Here is a 21,381-nt window from a genome sequence, read left to right on the forward strand (position 1 = left end):
AAAAACACCACTTGTTTTGAAAACTCTTACACAGACCAAAAAGGTACAACTCATTCTTTCCTTCTCCACGATTTATAATGAGTGAGTCAAAAAAAAAATTGCTTTTCAAATATTTAGCCTAAAATAAGGATAGCTTTGATTTCAAATACCATGTGTACCAGAAGGTTAACCATTAGGACAAAAGCTACTTGAATTTGAGATATACATGTCCTAATTTTCTTTTATGATCACTAGAGGACAAAGCAGAAGGAAGAATTTCGAGGACAGAGAATGGGAAAGTCAGATCAAATCTGGGAGTATGAGTCAAGGATGAGGAACCACAGTTTAGTGTAGACTTGGAATTAAATTGGTTTCTTGTCTGAAAGAGTAGGAAGGCTTCCTCCTATACTACTGCTAGGGAAGGCCTGGGGAAGAGGTGGTGGTTACACTGCAACTTCTGTCCCAGAATAAAAATTACCTTTCTTACAGAGCTCATGCAGAGGAGCATGGGCTGGGAGTCACAGCAACACCACCTTTTATAGCACCTAGCCCTTCCTCCTTGGCTCCACTCTCCTTCCTGAAACAATTTCCTTATATAGAAAAAGAAATCTTCAGGTAAATGTGGTTGCTTTCAAACTTCCCAGCTCTTCCTCTGCTCTCTGAACTTGGTAGTTTATCCTGTTTCTTTTTATGCTTTCATAGGTCACCATTTCTATAACCAAAGTCACTCCCTATGACCAAACTATTCACTTAGTTCCTAGAAATACTTGGGAGGCCCCCTATTACCTCCAACCTGGAGTTCTCTTTCTCTTCATCCCAATTGGCTAATATACAGGGAAAATAGAGCAATACAAAGAAACCTGGATCTAAACCCTGGTTCTGTACCTCATTGCTAAGTGGCCTGAGACAAGACACTGTAATGCTTTGACCTCTGGTTTCCCCCTGTAGAAAGTAAACCTATTACCCACTACCCAGGATGGCTGTGAGAATTACAGATTATATAAACTCCCTTATTAATGACTGTAACATGGTACGCATTAGACAAATGTTAATAATTACTCTTAGAACTCCAGTCTGGGGGATCCCTGGGTGGCTCAGCAGTTTAGCGCCTGCCTTTAGCCCAGGGCACAATCCTGGAATCCCAAGATCCAGTCCCACATCGGGCTCCCAGCATGGAGCCTGCTTCTCCCTCCTCCTGTGTCTCTGCCTCTCTCTCTCTCTCTCTCTCTCTCTCTCTCTCTAGTCTATCATAAATAAATAAATAAATCTTTAAAAAAAATTTCATTTGAGAACATATATGTACCTTCAGAAAACCTGCCCTGTCGAAAGGAGAAAAAATGAGTGGGAAATATTAGAAAGGGAGACAGTACATGAGAGACTGCTAACTGGGAAACGAACAAGGGGTGGTAGAAAGGGAGGTGGGCAGGGGGTGGCGGTGACTGGGTGATGGGCACTGAGGGGGGCACTTGATGGGATGAGCACTGGGTGTTATTCTATATGTTGGCAAATTGAACACCAATAAAAATAAATTAAAAAAAAAAAGAAAAGAAAAGAAAAGAAGAAAAGAAAAGAAAAGAAAAGAAAAGAAAAGAAAAGAAAAGAAAGAAAAGAAAAGAAAAGAAAGAAAAGAAAGAAAAGAAAAGAAAGAAAAGAAAACCTGTCCTGTCCGGCAGCCCAGATGGCTCAGCGGTTTGGCACTGCCTTCAGCCCAGGGCCTGATTCTGGGGACCTGGGATCGAGTCCCACATCGGGCTCCCTGCATGGAGCCTGCTTTTCTCACTGCCTGTGTCTCTGCCTCTCTCTCCCTCTGTGTCTCTCATGAATAAATAAATAAAATATTTAAAAAAAAAAAAAGAAAAGAAAACCTGCCCTGTCAATTGTGGGGACACTCCCTGAGATACTTCTGTGCCCATGCTGACGTCCATCCCTCTAGATGTTTTCTCAGGAATATATCCCTCCTTACCCACGGTTGAACGGGGACTCCATATCTTATTAGAGACCAGATCATATTAAGGCTTTGGGTCCTCCAATCTTTTCACTAAAAATCATCACCAAAAATACACTCTTGATGCTTTATAAGAATGACTTCCAAACTGACCTGGTCATTATCAAGTAGAAAATCTAAGACCACAAGTTCTGTGACTCGTCCCCAGAGATTCTGGTTCATTAGCTCTTCGGGATGGGCCAGAAAACACTCATGATATGATTCTAATGATCTGTGAACTTGCAGAACCACTGTTTGTGTATGATCCCAGATTTCTCCCTCTATATAAAAACATCTGCAAACTGGAAAATGCGTGTTGGGCTTCTAATTAGCAGCACCTGCTCTATGAGCCACACTCCCTTTCTCTGCTTACTTCAAGTGATAGTCATTTCCATTCAATGGTCCCATCAAAAACAAACAGAACACACCCAGGACACAGGTAACTCAGCAGGCACTAAAGCCTCTGGATTTGTGCAGAAAAACTGCTATAAACAGCTTCATTTCTCATTATTAATCTATCTCATGTGGGGATTTCCACAGGCAGAAAGACTCCCAAATGCCAAGAGCTATATTTTCTTGTGGATCACTGAAACCTAATTATTAACAGACCAGTAAGCCCTACTACCAGACTTTCATACAATCAGCAGATCGCAAAGACAGTCCTGAATTATGGACTACAGAGAACAACTGAAGAACAGAAAGGCAAATTCATTTCTTCACCACTGTTCTCACCTACACAATATCTGAGGTGCTTTAGAAAATAAAAATCATAAGCAAGGTTCTGCCTGCATGCAGACAACCATTTTTAGCACCTCAGAACCTTGAGATCCACAATGTACCTGAGAGCACACTTGCCCGTTTCATTTGTCCCAATCATGAAGATCTCTACCCTATGAACCATCTCCAGCTTGACTAGCATCAGTAGTCCAGCCAGTCTGCCCCACATGCCAGTAGCACCAGTGTCAAGCTTTGTGGCACACAGCACATCTGATAAAAAGGTACCAATGCCCAAGTTTCAAATTGTCATAAAAACACTGAGTTAGGCCTGGTGTATTCTGTGAGAAGCAAGTACACAGCTTTGCGAGGCAATATGCCAGCAGCCCACCAAGGAGGTCTTCTCCACAGGAAGGACTGCAGAGAGGCAGGCACATGAGGAAGGGATTTTGAGAAGGACACACCCACGCTTCCTCACCTGTCTGAGTCCCTTCGGTGTTTTCTTTCTCTTCCCAAGGTGCTGGCAGAGATTGCGGTCATTTTCTCGATCTGAGCTGTAGTGGTGGGGGTGGCTGAGTCTGCTCTTCTTGGAATGAAAGGAAAGGCCATTGGTAAGTGCTTCTCGTTTCTTCTTGATCAGAGGGGTCTGGCGTCTTTCCACACGTTCCTGGGGCTTAAGTGCCACATCTTTCTATAGGAAAGAAGGAGAGGGAAGTGCTGATTACATAGGTGTCCAGAGTCACCCCCAAAGCACAGGCTACACAGGGCTACAAGAAGGGAGAGGGGAAAGCAGGAAAGACGGAGATGAGAACACCTAAAACTAAGAAACACTGCTCTCGATCCTTCTGAATCCCTAATGCCACCACAAATATATCCTTTCTATTATTGCTGGGCAGAAAAGTCAACAAAGCAAAAAGCATCTGTCCATTAAAAGTGATTTCACTGCTTAGTGGCTTTCAATTTGATTCTCTGCTAGGTCCAGCACACAATGACATTCTCCAAGGAGACTCAATACACTCACTTTCCATGTTGGTACATCAATTATATTTCAGAAAAGGAGTACTAAGTGCATGCATGATTTAAGGAAAAAAAAAAAAAAAGGCAAAAGCCCAAACATACCAGGGCCAGGAGGATGTGAGCCAGCAAGAAAGAAACTTTCAATTTATATGATTAAAATGTTTCCTTAATGCATTATATATTTTTACCACAAGTTCCTCTGAGCATCCTTAATTCCCAGTTTTTTGCAAAATGTAACAACAATATTATCACCAAGATATACAGCAACCTTTCATTTATTACTATGTGTGTGTGACTGCGGGGGGGGGGGGGGTGGTGTGGGAAGGGCAGGAGAAAAGTAATGGATGTCCTGGAATAGGAAACAGCAGCTGTAGAGACTACAGGCAGGCATTTCAGGCCACAACCTCCAGCGACTTCTGTGCCTGCAGGTGGCTCAGCATCTATGGAAATACCAAAGACCTGAACCCAAAGCCTGACACTGGCATCATTCATTAGGAGACGAAGTACACCACTGGTAGGATACGTGCAAAGGTCCTCTGAACCCTGAGAAATGCTGTACACACAAAGTGCTGAAATTAGAAGATTTGGAACTCAGTCCATTGTAAATGAGTGGACATGATCCTATTTACACTAAAAATGTTCCTTCATGGAGCCGCACTCCCATACAAATAAATTGTTTCTGTGGTCCTAAATCAATGCACATTAAAATAAATCAAAAAACTAAAACAAAAATTTCCCTTTACCCATCTTTCTCCTTAAAATACTTTGCTCTTTACTCCAAACCCCCTTCCCCACCCTCCTCCTCCTTTACAGCCAATAGCCCCATGTTAGTTCTCTATCCTACTGCCTCCCAATATCCAGCACTGCCCACTTGACATACACGCTGCTCCTCAAGGTCCTTCCGCAAATCAACCATAGCCATTATGGTCCTTTACCTCTGCTTTACCGTTGGCCTCAAAGCTCTACTTTCCACACCCCTCCCTCTTCTAGTTCAAGGAGTCTTAGCAGGGCTGTCCACTCAGGATGACCTTTCTTATAATGCAAAGCACTGTTCTCAAGCCTTATACAAGTATTTTCTTTTCTTTTCTATTTTTAAGATTTTAGTTATTTACTTGAGAGAGAGAGAGTGGGAGAGAGCACAGAGGAAGAGAAAGAAGTAGACTCCCTGCTGAGAATGGAGCCTGATGTGGGGCTAGATCCCAGGACCCTAAGATCATGATCTGAGCCAAAGGTACATAGATGTTTAACTGACTAAGCCACCCAAGTGCTCCACAAGTATTTTCTGTTCACCCAGTATATGCCAAGTACAAACTCAGCACTGGCCTCTACCAGGGCTGGGAAAACAATAATGTGGGGGAAAAAATCACCACCTCATGAAACTTAAAGTTTAGGGACAAATATTAAATCACACAAATATATCATTGCAAATTTAACTATCTGCTCTAAAGGAAAGGCAAAGAGTGCTAAAACTGGGGTAAATGGTCTAGTTCAGAGGACTGAGTTGGTGCTAAGGAGAGGACTACCATCTGACCTAGTTCTGAAAGTTTGAGCAGAGAGAACAGCTTATGTCAAGGCCCTGCAGCAGCTGGCAGCATGATCCCTTAAAAGAATCAGGGCACAGACTAACTTATCATTCATCTCAGTAACCCCAATGCTTCACATACAGAGTCAGGCAAATAACAGGTAGTATGTATGTTTATGTTTGATAATAAATAAATAAATAAATAAATAAATAAATAAATAAATAAATAAATAAATAAATAAATAAATAAATAAATAAGGCAACTAGCTAAAGTATCCAAACCTTTAAGTCACAATAGTGATTTAATAGAACCCCAAGCCAGCACTAAAATAGAATGAAGCAAACTAGCAAAGCAGAAACCAAGGAACCTTGAAGGCACTGCAGAAACAAGGATCCACAGCAAACAGCAAGCCCTAGAAGAGGCAAAAGACCTTATCCCTGGAGAAAGAAGATATCAAAAATAACAATCTCCTAAGGCAAATGAGTGGTTCCTGGTCTAACTTCTAGCTGCTATCAATGCAGATGATTTACCCTCTGCCATTGGAGAGGGAGCTCTCCTGAGGCAATGAGGATATGTGGTGGAAAGTATTTAAGGGACAAGCTGAAATCAAAGTGAGTGCACATGGCCATTGATTCTAGTGTCAGAAACTTGTACACTATGCCTAACACATGGAAAATGTTCAATAAATGTCTGCTGTATTTATTCCTCTGTCTGGCATCCACTACCACAGTCAGCTATGTCAAACACCTGCTCAGCTCAGATTATTCTGAGATTAACATAGCATGCAACCAAAACAGCTCTCATGAAAAGATACTCGGAAATGATGGCAATGCTAGCAGAAGCAGCCAGGTGAGGTCCATCGTGGATTGCTTCTATATAATATGATTAATTGTACTACTATTTCTAAGAGTAATATATAAACTCCCCACTGGGTAAAAAAAAATCTCCTGTCACCCACCTACTGCCTTACATGCCTGTAGAGTATTGGATTAATAAAAAATTAGGATACAAATAATGTATCAATGGTGCTTTTAAAAAAAATTATGCCATTCTCTTTGGAGACCAAATCTCCTTTAGTACTGAAGGTGCTCCAAAGTATGTTGAAAATTATGTGCAATTCCATACAAATGTGAATTAATATTTATGAGAGTATGGTATAATTTTTTCCAAATCCATTTTATTTTCATGTAGCATATTAATCAAGGCATTCTCACCACACCACAAGAGCTACACAGCAAATGGACCCCATACCGTGATATTAGCTTGTAAGAGACCTGCTGAAGTCTTAGCAGCAGCAGTACAATCATCTTAGCTCCAATTAATATTGAGATTTTTATTTCTGGAGGGTGCGAGAATGGGGAGGAAAGAGGAAGAGAGAAAGGATCAAAATGTGTATAGAGGCGGTGGCTTAAGAGGTAAGAAGAAATCAAGAGTCATTAAAAGGTTTTTATTATAGGTTTATATTCTCAAAGACTAGAAATTATCTTCATTCTTTCAAAGATATAGTTTTATTTAGAAACTGCTGCATAGACACTTTGGTATAATTCTTGAATAAACCAGGCTGATGTTTATTCATTCTGTCTGTAAACATTATCTGGTTGCTTACTATGTATAAAGTAATCATTTAACTTCTCATTGACTGTCTTGGAGGGAAAATGACAAGAACTGTCCACTATAAACAATAAGAATCAAAGACAAACAGAATGATTATAAATTACCTCCTAATACTCTTAAAGAGTTCTGCATGTGATTACACACATGTGTATGTGTGCATGTATCTATCCACCAACCGGCCATTAACAACTGTTTAAGAATTTCCTTACAGAAACTTGGGTGGTCTACAAAGCACTGCTACAAGACAGGAAGTAAACTGTGGTTTATAAAATAAATTTTTACCATCAATGAATTACAATTTTCAAAGCTCAGTTGATTCATTTGTCTACTATGATACGGGGTAGCAATTCCCAGAAAAAATTCATGTCCATCAGAATTACCTGCAGTGCTTTTTAAAAATAAGATGACTGTGCCTCATACTAGGCAAAGGATACATTTAGCAAAGAAGCACTGGAAGAGAAAGTGAGGAGGGCAGAAGAGTAAGGAAAAGATCTGGGGGGAAAAATGTTTTAAGGCATTCATTGACAATCAGGGAAGCAAGCAAGAAAGCAAGAAAGCCAGTACACCAACAACAGAAGGCTGGCTGTGAAATAAAAAAATTTAGACTTATTTTCTGGCAATAGAGGGGGTAAGTGCACAAGCCATGCATAACAGATGGGAATAGGTTTCATGAATAGTTGAAATTATGTGATTTTTAGGTCACTGGTGATGGAGTGCAGGGTCACAGCAGCACACATGATGAGAGGCTCAGAGCCGGAGCATTTCCTTCAACACCCAGCCTTCTTCAAAATAGGCGATCTTGCTCTTGACTTCCCCTTTTCTCTCAAATTATAATCTCTCACAAAAGGCTTCCTCTGCCACTCCTGAATTTCAAAATGAGATGGTTCAGGGCTGTGCAGACTAGGGGAGAGCAATAAACTGCAGATGAAGCACTGTCTCAGCAGCGGAGCTGCATTTGCTGATTACAGATGAAGCCAGAGACAACAGAAAATGAAGGCACAATTTGCCTGCCTTGCATGAAATAGGTTTCAGAAAGTCTCCATTTGATTTTTCCAACCAAACTAATCTGAAAGCAGCCCATCACTTATAAAGCATATGCGGAGTGGGTGTCTGCATGTGCCCCTGTGTATGTACATGCAGGAAAGAGGGGTATGATTTAAACAGAACCTCTTCTCTAAGTTATTTGATCTTAAGGACAGGCAATGAAATAACAAAGAAGCCGGGAGAAATACGAAAAAGCGCTTTTGCCTGTCACCATCAAAAGGCATCCATGGCTGTGTGCTGTCATTTTAGCTTGTCAAGTCCTTTGCTGACTTATTGTATTGCATTTGTACTTATTTTTGGATGGTTTTACAAATGCTGATTCCATCTCTTCCCTTAAGCACAAAAGAAGTAAAAGCATTTACAGTGATAGTACGAAGTGAAAGATTAGGAAAGAAACAAATTACACAGCTCTTTTAAAACTTTGAATGGGTATGTGGACATTAGCCCCTACTCTAGACAAATGGACTTCCGAACAGACCTTCAGAACCTAAACTTTTTAGTAAGGACAGGAGGCTGTGTGCAGGAATTTACAAACAAAATAAGGAACAAACGCAGCATTCAAAATGTAGTTCTCCACGTTCACACCTTTTAAAAACAAAAATAAAAATACCTACTATGTGCCAGACACTTTGCCACCTGTCAGGAAAACCTAAGAAAACATCCCTGACCTCAGGCTCTTTATTTAGTAGGAGTACAGGAGACAAATCAATGAGCTATTACAGTAAAGTGGGTTAGATGAGGAGCTGCAAAGGTGCTCCATTCTGCCGCCCTTCACATGGTATTACAACTGCAGCCCTGCATTGCCATGGGGACAGAAAAAGAGATCAATGGATGAGTACAGAAATAGACCCGTATGTATGGGGACAACTGGTTTTCAGCAAAAGCACAGCAATTCTGTGGAGAAATAATCTTTTTAACAAATGTTAATAGAATATATATATATATATATACATATAATACATATACACACACATACACATCTCTATATGTAAAAAATAATTTTGATTCATGACTCAGTCTAATTAGAAAAATTAACTAAAAATGTATCATAAATCTAAATGTTGAACCTAGAACCATACAACTCCTAGAAGACAGAAGATAAAACTTTTGAGACCTTAGGTTAAACAAAAATTGCTTAGACATAATGTCAAAAGCACAATTCATAAAAGAACAAAGTGATAAATTACACCTCATCAAAAATTAAAACTTCTGCTCTTCAAAAGAAATTGTTAAGAAAATGAAGAGATAAGTCAAAGAATGGAAAACTATCTGCAAAGTGTAATATCTGAGGAAAGTCTTGTATCCAGATTATATTTTTAAAAGCTCTCAAAACTACATAAAAAGAAATCAATCCAGTGTTTTAAGCAGTTAAAAAAATAAAAAGATTTGGACAGGTGACTAAAGAAGACATATGGATGGCAAGTAGCATGTAAAAAGATGCTTAACATCAACAGTCATCTTGGAAATGCAAATTAAAAACAAAATGAAATGCCACTATCTACATACTAGAATGGCTAAAACGAAAAAGACTCACCATACCAAGTGCAGGCAAGAATGTGGAGGCAGATTCTTACACTAACGGGAGGAATGAAGAATGATACTGCCACTTTGGAAAACAGTTTGGCCATTTCATTAAAAGTTCAAAGTAGACCTACCATATGATCTTGTCATTCTACACTTAGGTATTTCCCCCCAAAAAATGAAAGCACATTTCCACAAAAAGATCTGTATAAGACTGTTCATATCAGCTCTGTTACAGCTTAACTGAAAACAACTCAAACATATATCAACAGATGAATAAACTATGATATAACCATTCTGTGGAATATTATTCAACAATGAAAAATAGCCTACTGATACATGACAGTTTGACTATATCTCAAAATAATTATGCTAAGTTAGAGCAATGAATCACAAAAGAATATTTTGTATGTTTCCATTCATATAAAATCTAAAAAATGTAAAATAATCAGTAGTGACATAAGGCAAATCAGTGGTTCCCTGGGAGAGGCAGGAAGAGATTATATACAGACATGAGGAAATATTTGGGGTGATAAACTATTGTCTTGATTATGGCAATGCTTGTATGGGTGTACACACATGTGAAAACTTATAAATTGTATACTTTTATTCCTTGCAGTTTGCCAGTATGTGAATTACACCTCAATAAAGCTGTAAAAAAAGAAACAGCAACCCTTGCCATCACGCACAACTGGCACATCACCATCACCAATAACTGGACTGCATTCAGTGTCCATCAAAAGGAACTCATCTTTCAGATTCCTGAAACAAAGGGATGACCTTACTGTAGAAGGTCTGGCGTTAGCCCATGATGTGGCCACTGGGGACAACTCAGCTGGGAATTCGAATGCCCCAGGCAGACCAGGCAGTGTCGTCCTTACATCATTTTCAGTGCCAAGGCAGAGCTGGGCCTTTTTTTTTTCACTTCTAAGAGTCAATTCTCAGTTATTCAGAAGCTAACATTTGGTCCAAGTTTTCCTAGCTTTCTTTCAAGTGCCCTGGTTAGCTATTTAGCCACATCTCTCATGAACACTTGAATCAAAAACAAAGAAAGTATAAATACATTTTTTACTGTTCCTAATGCAAAAAAAAAAAAAACAAAACCTGAGGTATTACTACAATATACTTAATACATGGTAATACAAAGGATGTAAGGGAATCTAAATGGAGAGAGGAAAAATGGTTTAAAATAAAGAGACTAAGTACAGACAAATTTGTACTCTTAGTACAAAGAGACTAAGTATGAAAACACTTGTCAAAGGTGCAGTGCTATTGTCAGAAGTGAGGAAGAAGAGAGGAGAGGGGAGGGGAGGGGAGGGGAGGGGAGGGGAGGGGAAAGAAAGGTATTTGAGAAGTTCTCCTAAATTCAGTTATAGGATGAGATCACAGCCACCAGCTCAAGTGAGATTTTTGCACACTCTGTGAATTGAAAATGTCCCAGCAGCCTCTCATTCCCATAGATAATTGAGAGTTGGCTGCTGTTAGACCTTAACACTCTCAAAGTGGTTGAGTCCCTGGCAACTAGATGCTATTGCTTAAAACAGTTTAGGCTCTTAGCCCTGAAGGATTCCTAAAATTGGATTACAGTCCCTCCAGATAATCTGAGAAATATAGCATGACGAAAAGGAAACCTTAAAAAAAATTTTTTTTAACTCCTCTATAACAGCAACATTCTAAAAGAGGAACACAGCATGACTCAGGGAGAAAATCTCATCAGAGAAGGCTTAAGGGTGATAATGTACACAAAGAGTGAGTCCAGAAAGGGGAAGGGAACCCCATAACAGAGAAAAGCATAATGGAATCCAGAAGAGAAAGTGGGCATGCCACACAATCCTCAGGCTTTTCCAAAGGTGGGGGCCTGGTTTGCTACCTCAAGAGAGGCAGGCTGAGAACACAAATTTCTGTTGCTTCTAGATCCATTCTAACCTAATCCACTGTGGTCACAAACACATTTGAGAGGACGTGTAATTCTAATAACAGCCTTTTAAATTAGCTATTATTCATTTTTTGCTAGGCATTCCTTGCACAAAATGGGGAAAGGGTTGATTAATGTGCATGTGGCAAAATAATTAGTGATCAGGCCCTCCCTGCAATACCCAGGTTTGCTCCACAGGGATGGTGGTTACAACTCCCTGAACTCCCGGCAGTGAATATAGTATGAGGCATATAGTAGGTGGGTTTTGAACAATGGAATCAGAGAAATGAGAACAACATGGATGTGTCTCTCACTCCTGAGGCTGTCCCACCAGGCTATGAATTGTACTATGTCTCCTCTCTTGCTTTCTCAGACTGTCACCCAAAAACTTCCAAACTTACTATCTAATGATATCCCCTCAGCAAAACATGGTGAAACCATCCATTCCCTTATATACTAAAGGGTGGAGCAAATGCCTCAAAGACAATACAGATCACCTTATTAAGTCCAAGAGAAGACAAAACAATAAAGGGGACTGACAGGCAAAATGTCCCATCTTGCGTGAGGCATCATATGAAGGTCAAATGACCATTTACCAATCCTTAATACCTTAATACCTCCTACTCTCAAAAATATCAAGTGCTTGATACTATTACCCAGATATGCCAGACAAGGAGCCTGACTAGCTGGTGAAAACCTCTTTTTATCCAGATATTGGATTCAAATTAATTTAAAAAGGTACAGACTTTGCTCTTCTTCCCTCAAAACGTTCTCAACTTCTCTTTCCCAGGTATCCACATGCTACCACATCTTCATTTTAAATGACCAATGTCTCTAGAAATTTGCAGCAAGTAACTTACTGATACTGTAGTAGTCATTGTCAGCTGTATGTGCTGAATTATTACTTTCTGGGCCTGGAGGAGTCCTGGAAATGACAGCTATCCCAGATTTCATGTGGGAAAATGACCTTATCTGGGCTTGCATTACCATTATAAAGGGAAAGGCAGAGAAGATGGTGTATGCACCAGAAATCCAACTTACAGTATGGATGGATATCTGGCCCTACAAGGATCTTTAATTTAGTTAGGGAAAGATGCAACGTATCCATTCATTTCACTTTTCTAGCAGAGTGAAATGAAATTAACCACAAGAGAACTAGCAAAATAAAGACTGGGAATCTAGGCCGTGGAAGGATCCTCCGTTCCTCTCTGCCATGCTCTAACACCTCTGATCCTCACTCTTTCCTTTAATCCTCCCCAGAAGACAGAAAATAAACTCCTGATGTGATATCAGAATATTTTAAAGGAGGATAAAAGGGAAGACCACTAATAGTTCCTTCTAGCTCTGGCTCTGAAGAAGTCAAATCTAAACAAAACAAAACAAAAAGTCAAAGCTACATTAATAGGCAGCAGAGAACACCTTGGTGTTTGCTTTAGTTAGGGCTGGCTGTGCTGCTGTAGAAACAGAGGTGGCAGCTGGCAGTGGGGAATCACTTGAAGAAGCCTGTGTAGGAGGACAAAATCTCTCTCTCTCTCTCTCTCTCTCTCATACACACACAGACACACACACACAGATACACAGGCACATTCTGTCCACTCAGCAGACAGGACACAATTTTATAAAAGATAATTTAATGTTAGGAGTATTCAGTGACAGGAAGAACAACTTCTGGCAAAATTCACATTATGTGGTTCTGCATACAAATACAGTTTGGTACAGCATATTGGGAAGGATATATGGAAAAGAGACAGTATGGCTCAAGTTTTCAAGAGATTCAGATAGGTTTCTGGAGAACTATGAAGTAATTACTTGAGTAATAATTCTGCAACTTTCTCCCATCTTCCAAGAGACTGTAGTCAACTTCCCATTGGAGATGAGTAGGCATTTCTTCATTTACAGAGTGGTGAGGCAGAGAACCAGTGTGCACATGCACACACCAACCTTCTAGTACTCCAGGAGCAACTGTTACACCCTTTCTCAGACTAATTTTTATTGAAGGGGCAGAACCCAATCTACACCAACATCTATAAATTTCAGGTTCTCTATGGGATGATCTCCTAGGTTCTGTCAACCTCTCTAATGCTATTATCCTGGGAGGTTATTTTATCACATATAAAATGTTCAAACAATGTAGCTTAGAGTTCATGGATTCACTAGAGGTTTTTCTTCCAGACCATATTTTCATTCTCTAAAGGAGGAAGCTGAGGATTGATAAAGCTACTCTCATTCCCTAACACCAAGTCATTATAACCTTATTTGTGTCAGGGTTATGACCTTTTGTTTGAGGAAAATTTTATATTAAGGCTTAGTATTATCTCATTATAAACTTCTTCTCACCTCCACTTCCCTTCCAAATCATACTTAGGAAAAGGCTATTCCTCTTGTGTCAAATATCTGAACTCTTTCAGAAAGGATTCAAATCAGCACTAAAAATCTTTACAGAAATAAAAGCCTTGGCATTTTCTCTAAAACTGACAATCTTCACTATTTTATTTCAGGGATATAAAGCGGCAGGGAGTGACACCTTTCTGACCTTAAAGAAATACAAAGCTACACAAACGTTCCATACCCTGAATCTCACATGTTCTGCCTGTGTGGATAAATACGTATTAGAGGATACTATACAACTAGAAATACCCACAGGTGCAAAATACAGAAATTCCTGTTTAGTACCTACTGCAAATGTTCTCTCACTAAATAAGATACATATATGGGCTTTATGGAAAATTTTGCCAAGTCTTAGAGCTTATTCACACAGCTCCAGCCTATAACTCTGCACACCCTCTTCCTCATCACCCCTGATCTTCCATTTCAGGTTTTATCCAGAAAGATTTTCCTTGCTTTAGCATCATATGGGTAAAAATAAACAGAACTATCCTGCAGGTTTGCACAGAGTATAGAAAAGTGCATTATACGTATCCACTGACTGAGACACAAACTAAACAAACTCCTCAAGCTATTTCTGCCATGAGAATAAATTAGACCTACAATTACAGTTAAAGAAGAAGAGACTGTCCTTTCTGTTGGCTACTACACTGACCTGAGAGATGAAAGGTAGTGTCCATTTGCATAAGAGAGTAAGATGCTAATTCTAAGGCAACTGTGTTATGCAAAGAAGTCCAGATGTTACCAGCTTCTTGAACAAGCTAAGGGGCTGTCACTCTAATAAAGCTTCCTATAGATAGATTTAGTGATGTTTAGGTACTTATTGGGTCTATCAGATTTGATAATGGAATCAATCTCATCCTTTAGAAACTCTGGGTTAATGGCAAAGTTTATTAAACTGCAGGCAGTCATTCAGAAAAGATCAATAGAGACATGATTACAGAGTAACCAGAGGATTAAACATGAGATTTATCACAAAATTAAACTGAACTAAATGTTCTCTGATAGCACTTGAAATACTGTCAATACGTTTAACTCATAATCTAGGCTTTCTGTGTTTACCTAACAGGCAATAGGGATGTCTGATCTGAGAAGACGACAGCTATATAAAAACATAAGCCACAGAGATTTGCTGAAAGCACTAAGAGTCCCTCCTGAAAATGTTCTCCCATTTTTAAGCAGTAGCATTAATTTATCTGTAAGAGCTGTCCACAGTTAACTCCGTGGAGTTCTGAGTCACTGAGTGCATACCCCATCCACTCCATCCTTAAAACATACCTGTACATACACACCGGCACATATCTACAGATCTGTCTGCAGATGACATACTTTAAACAATTTCCTTCTCTCTCACACAGAAGCATGTGGTGTAACACTGGCCCATGGTCCCATGAGGAAAGGGAACCAGAAAATGTCATCTGACTGTAGGAAAATCAACCCTTCCTCATCCCAGTAGGATTTCTTGATGCCACCACAAGCTCAGCAAATTACATTCATAACAGTGCAATCCCCATCACAGCCTATGAAAGGTGAGCACTGGCTAAACAAACTAGCAATGGCACATACACTCGTAATCAGTGGAGGAGTCAATATACATAACAGCTGTTAAAACTGACATCAATACCACAGCGAGAGAGAACAGCTCTGCAGGACCCGAAATGATAAAGGCCAGGCCTGCTGTGTGATCCTGGGAAGGTGTGTGCATGAGCAGATGGGCCAGTAGGAAAATCGGTTATGGGGCCAAAAAATAAGCCTGTCATTTAAGCTATACCTTAGATGGCAGCATTTGTGAGGAAGATCTCCTCTTTTCCCTTGTTCAGTTTTTATCATATTGTGAGTACACTTCACCCCGCAAATGGCATCAGCCCTGCCCCAATGAGCAAGTAGCAGGCTCTGGGGATTTCAGCAGTAGTCTAATGTGCCAGTTCCTTTTAAAAGCGAGAGAGCTGAGTGGACACAAGATGCTGAGGCTGATACTACCCTGTAGTTCTGTCATCCTCTCATCACCAGAGCAACCACTTTTCTTCTCAGCAGTTACCAATCCTGCAACAGAGCTCGGGGTAGTCTTGAATACTTCTCAATTCCCCAGGGAACAAGAGCGCCATCCTGCCTGCTGAAAAAGGGACTCTGTGCCCCATCCCTAAAAGCCAAGGCTGCTATGAAGTACACAAAGTCAAACCTTCTTACCTTCAGACTCCCTTTTTTTAAGTAAGCTCCATGCTCAGTGTGGAGCCCAACATGGGATTTAAACTCAAGACCTGAGATCAAGACCTGAACCGAGATCAAGAGTCACAAACTTAACTGACTGAGCCACCCAGAGGCCCCCAGACTCCATTATTGAGAGATCCTATCAATCCGTGTTTTACAATCATTTCCCACAATAGAAAGTTAATTTCAGGACAAGGACAGTACTTCACTGCTGCAGATACTCTTCATTTGTGACTTCCTCCTTTGTGTCTTTGTTCAAGGAGCCCTGACACAAGCAGGTGCTGCGGTGGTAGTTAGATCTGGGTGTGAGCAATGGTGTTGCCACTTCGTGGCTTTGTGACCTCAAGCAAATCTCCCAGCCATTTTAAGCCTCCATTTCTACTCATGGAATACAGGGATAGAGTAAGGAGGTTTCATGAAATCTGTGAAAAGCGCCTGGTTATATCCCAGCATACAGCAGACAGTAAATAAATGATAGGTGAGGAATTCCTCTTCCTGACTAATACAGTCATGTTCTTAGTCATTATAAAGGGAAACTGTTAGTCATTATAAAAGATTGTATTTGGCACTAGAGGATTAATGATGGGATCTGTTCTCCATCTATCCTCAAGATTGTGTTTACAGAGTGTCTTTCAGTGTACCAAGTAATGTACTGCATATTGTATTTATAATCCTTTTTTTAATTACCACAACACCCTGTGAAGCCTCCGTATTCTCATTTCTATAAAACAAGGAGCTAATTATGGTACCTAACTTACAATGAGGCCATTAGGATTAAATAAATTAATCTAATCTCTGGAATAGAGTAGGGTTAGTTATTTTAGTACTGTGAATTGACCTGACCACCCCTGCACTCATGATACATCCAAAATTTAAAAGACACACCATATAAACCATTCCTACAGACAGGCAAAAAGAAGGCCTGAAAAAGCATTTGCAGCTGATGACATCATAAATCTCTTTTCAACTGCTTTACCCCTGCTGGTTTTCCAAATGAGACATCTGTCCATTTCCAAAAAGAAAACAAATGCATACAAAATAGTAACTACACGTAGTTCAACATGAAAAGATTACCCCTACAGTGCTTCCTGCCAGAGCCTAACCTTGAACAAAATGGGTTTCTTGGACTCTATTAGGGAATCCCTCAATGTACCATCCAAAACCTTCCGCACAAGGCTTAATAGAACAGGGGGAGATGGAAAAAAGAAGGGGGGAGGGAGCTCTCCTTCCCAGCTGAGCACTGACACATACAGTACCGTTTGGGAGGCAACTTTATGTGCTCTTAGTAGTAGATTAATGAATGTAATTACCTAGCATTGTGGCTGTGAATGCTGCAAAAACTATAATTTATAGAGTGCTGTAAAGTTCTAATGTGTTTTTATGTCCATAAGCTGCTTAACCATAATCTAATGCATTTGTACAAGAACAGCCTAAGTGGCTCTCAGCTGAACAGTGAACACAAGTGTCTGAACCTCGGCGATTCTACTCGTACGTCTTTATAACCCAACCCCGTGTGGTAAGCATCTGAGGGAAACAGCTGCTGAATTACACAAATAATTCTAGAGACAGTGACAAGGCTCTCTGCCTCTTGCACCATGAGGAGAGTTTCTGGCTGACAAGGCTGCAAGCCTTAATTACATGCTGTGGAGATTGTACAAGCAGGTCTGGTGGGTACTTCCTCTCTTTCTGCCATACCCCCCACCTTCTCCTCCAATGTTCTAGCTCTCATTGCCCTCAAGGGCCCCCCCAACCTGCCCTTGAAGGTCGGGGTTGAGCAGGGATGGGTAGCAAGGAACTGTGGTAAGAAGAGCACGGGTGGATATTTTACCTTCCTCTGAAAATATCCTGACTTCCAGTTTGGAAAAGGGCTCACCATTTCCAACTTCTCTTCTTTCCCTGCCATTATATTTTCAAGGAAAGGTAGGCAGAACTCAACCGTTATTTGACATCTAAAGCAAATGAGCCTTTGAGATTGCCTCTGTCAGGGGTCTGATGTTTCATGTGATGCTCTGCATAGATGACATGACAATGAAGAAGAAGGTGGTGATGGTGGCCATGGTGGTGGCTGATGTGTACTAAGAGTTTACTATGTGCCAGAATCACATACCCACCACAATCCTGTGAGCAAGTGTACTGATGACATTTTCTGATGAAGAAATGTGATTTCTGTGATTCTAAGTGGCAAGGCAGGTGTGTCACTGCAGCTTTCCACACCAGAGCCTATATGGAGCTCATTAGGCAAGTTACTTACTGTTTCCTCATCTGTAACATAGAGATAATAATAGCATTTTACCTCCTAGGATTGCTGTGAGGAGTTAAATAGGTTAACACATATGCCTGAGTGGCTCAGATGGTTAAGCATCTGCCTTCAGCTCAGGTCATGATCCCAGGGCCCTGGGATCAAGTTCCACATTGGGCTCCTTGCTCAAAGGGGAGTTTGCTTGTCCCTTTCCCTCTGACCCTCCCCACTGCTCGTGCTTGCTCTCTCTCTCAAATAAATCAGTTTTTTAAAAAAAACTAATAAAGTGCTTTTAGAATAGAATATGGGCCTAAGCAATACTTTGTCCACATTGGCCATTAGTGCAATGATGAGCAAAGACACTATAAGGGACCCCAGAATTGCCTACATTTTCTATAGGCAAACATTCAAAGTCTCAAACACCTATAGCAGAGAGTTCCAGAAATTCATCCTAGAATACAACAGTACCAAATAACAGATAAGGCAGCAACATCAAAGTGCAACTGGACAAGCCCCACTCTACTTCCCAAAGCAGTGCTGAGTGCATGGTTCATCCCAGAGGACACCTCCCAAAGGACCCTCAGATGTTAAAGATAAAAAGAGCGACAGCAGCAGGAATCCCCACTTTCTTCTCCTCTTTCCAGAAGCAGTGTCATATGGTGATCAGTGTGTAAATATTTTAGCACAATTTAAAAAATTATAGCTTCAGGAAAACACAAGGCTAGAAAAACTTCAGAGCTCTCAGTTAAGTATAGGAACACAATGGCATTACATCAGTGGCCACGCAGGGATGAAGAGCCAGCTCTAAGACATGCACTCAGGATAAATTAGTATCATGGCTAATAAATAATTGAAGCTCTTCCTAGTTAAAAATGTACTGCTCTCCAGCATTCATAGGATGAGATGTGATTTGGACTCAATTAAAGCTCTATCCTGTCCAAAGGAAGAAATCCTGTCTCTCAGAGAGAGCCATGTGGCTGCTTCTTTGGTTCTTATGCCAGATTGATCTCTGGAAGCCTCAAGATCCATCAGGTTCACAGGGACTGCTTAGGAAGCAGCTACATGTCTCTCTCCTCCAACAGGAGAGTAAAAGGGAACAAAGTTAGAAAGTAAATAACAAAAAGAGGAAAGTATTTCCTACATCTTGGAAAATTAGCCCTGACCCTGGATGTGAGCACAGGTTTCCATTATTTGGTCTAAAAGAAGAGGGGGTGGGGGTAAATAAGCCACTTCCTGAAAAACACTGCCGTAGTCCTAAAAAAGCTGAAGTGGAACTGGGCACAATAAGGCTTTGGGATGTGGCCAGTCCTTCCCCTTTGCCTCTCCCTATCTTGGGCTTCCCCTACTACAAATCATTCTTCTCCAGCAGTCTTCAAGACTCACTTCCTCCTCTAAAGTTCCAATCATTAAAAGAAAGTTGCTAGCCACAGGGAAGTTCCCAAACTTTCACTAGTTCTTCACCCTACCTGCCACCACCCTCCTGTTTGTCCTTCTCTTCTCTGGGAATAGGACTCAAAACAGTGTTTCCTCACATTCTCTCCACCTATAACCCCTGCCCCATCCTCCATCCCAGTCCACACCTGTCCACTCACGTTTCGTAAGGCACACGTCTACCACATGGCACCCTGCTGCTTGCACCAAACTGATGGTATCAACTTGCCCCTCACCCTGCCATGACTTACTGTTTCTGCTCACATGTAACTCTCACTTCATCCATAAGCCTTAGGGATGATTTCTCCCTCCCAAGCACCCCTTAGCCCTTTCTATCTACACCAGTGGTCTGTAAGATGTTCCACTTGGGATAAGGTAAGTCTACATAAAAAAAATGTCTAGGGATGTCTGGGTGGCTCAGCGGTTGAGCATCTGCCTTTGGCTCAGGGCGTGATCCCAGAGTCCCGGGATAGAGTCCCACATCAGGCTTCCTGCATGGAGCCTGCTTCTCTCTCTGCCTATGTCTCTGCCTTTCTCTCTCTCTCTCTGCCTCTGCTTCTCTCCCTCTCTCTCATGAATAAATAAATAAAATCTTTTTTAAAAAAGTCTATTTGTTCATTTCACTCAATAATTTTTAATGTTACATGTTTTATGATCTATACAACCTACACAACAGCACATGCATAAAACTTTTAAATGAATAAAAATATGTCTAACAGGGGCGCTTATTTTAAGTGGTTTTTCCCATAGGAGCCTACAATCAAAAAAGCTGGAGGCTTCTGGTTTAGACTTTGCAGAGGGAAGCAAGCATCTTGATGGAAGAAATCATTTCCTACACTTGAAACACTCAAAAACATCACCAAATGATTAATTATTATAGGTACTACAAATCATTGCCTCCACACCAGGGAAGTAGAAAAGGGTGCTCTCTGAAACCAAATCTCAGCATCTGATAATATGTAAGAAATAATGACTTTCAGTGACTATAGTTAATAATACTGTATTGCATATTTGAAAGTTGCTAAGAGAGTAGATCTTAAGAGTTCTAATCACACACAAAAAAATTGTAACTGTGTGGGGTGATGGATGTTTACTAGACTTTGCAATACATACAAATACCAAATCATTATGTTATATATGCCAATTACACCTCAATTAAAAAAAAGAAAGAACCACATTAAGAACAGTATTTGGTATCATATTTTGGTATTAACAATATAATGAAGACTTCAGGGGGTCCTAGACCTCTAGGTAACAAGTCCCCAGCCAATTAGTGGCTGCCATCAAACATGTAAAAGTATTATATGATCTGGCCCACATATTTCTTTTAACAAAAATATCAGGAATTTGCCTATTTGAATAGGAAACTGTGTTGCAATAGCAAAGAAAGGGGGAATGTGATAATGCTTGCTCACCAACACGTTTCTCAGGAGAGAAATCCAACTTTATTCTGTCAGAGAAACACCCACAGTCAGATATCATTTCACTAGGGAACCTCAAAATTGCAAGTACTTCATGGATACCAAGTAGAGGCTTACTGGAAAAGAAATTAAATCCTTACTTCAATCCCTACAGTAAAGTTTTTATGCAATTCTAGATCAATCAGGTGGCTTATGCAGTTATCATCACTGCTAGTTCTAGAATATGAATCCCTTGAGGGAGAAGACTGTCTCATATCACATCAAATCTCTTAGAACATCACATTTGGTCCTTGGTAGACATTCAATAGAAGTTTGGATAAACACTGAAATAATTTTTTTTATCTAAAATTCAATATTTTTGAAAATAAAATAAAATCCAATATTTT

At 40.3% G+C, this 21,381-nt stretch overlaps 1 protein-coding gene across 1 annotated transcript in view; it reads right to left on the reverse strand.

Moving 5' to 3' along the window:
- AUTS2 (activator of transcription and developmental regulator AUTS2) overlaps nt 1-21,381 on the reverse strand; it is a 1,134,993-nt gene that overhangs the window by 847,098 nt on the left and 266,514 nt on the right. Inside the window, 1 exon segment of the mRNA XM_025425744.3 lies at nt 3,156-3,368. Coding sequence (XP_025281529.3) covers nt 3,156-3,368 — 213 coding nt within the window.

Source organism: Canis lupus, chromosome 6 (genome assembly GCF_003254725.2).
Source record: "Canis lupus dingo isolate Sandy chromosome 6, ASM325472v2, whole genome shotgun sequence".
NCBI lineage: Eukaryota > Metazoa > Chordata > Mammalia > Carnivora > Canidae > Canis > Canis lupus.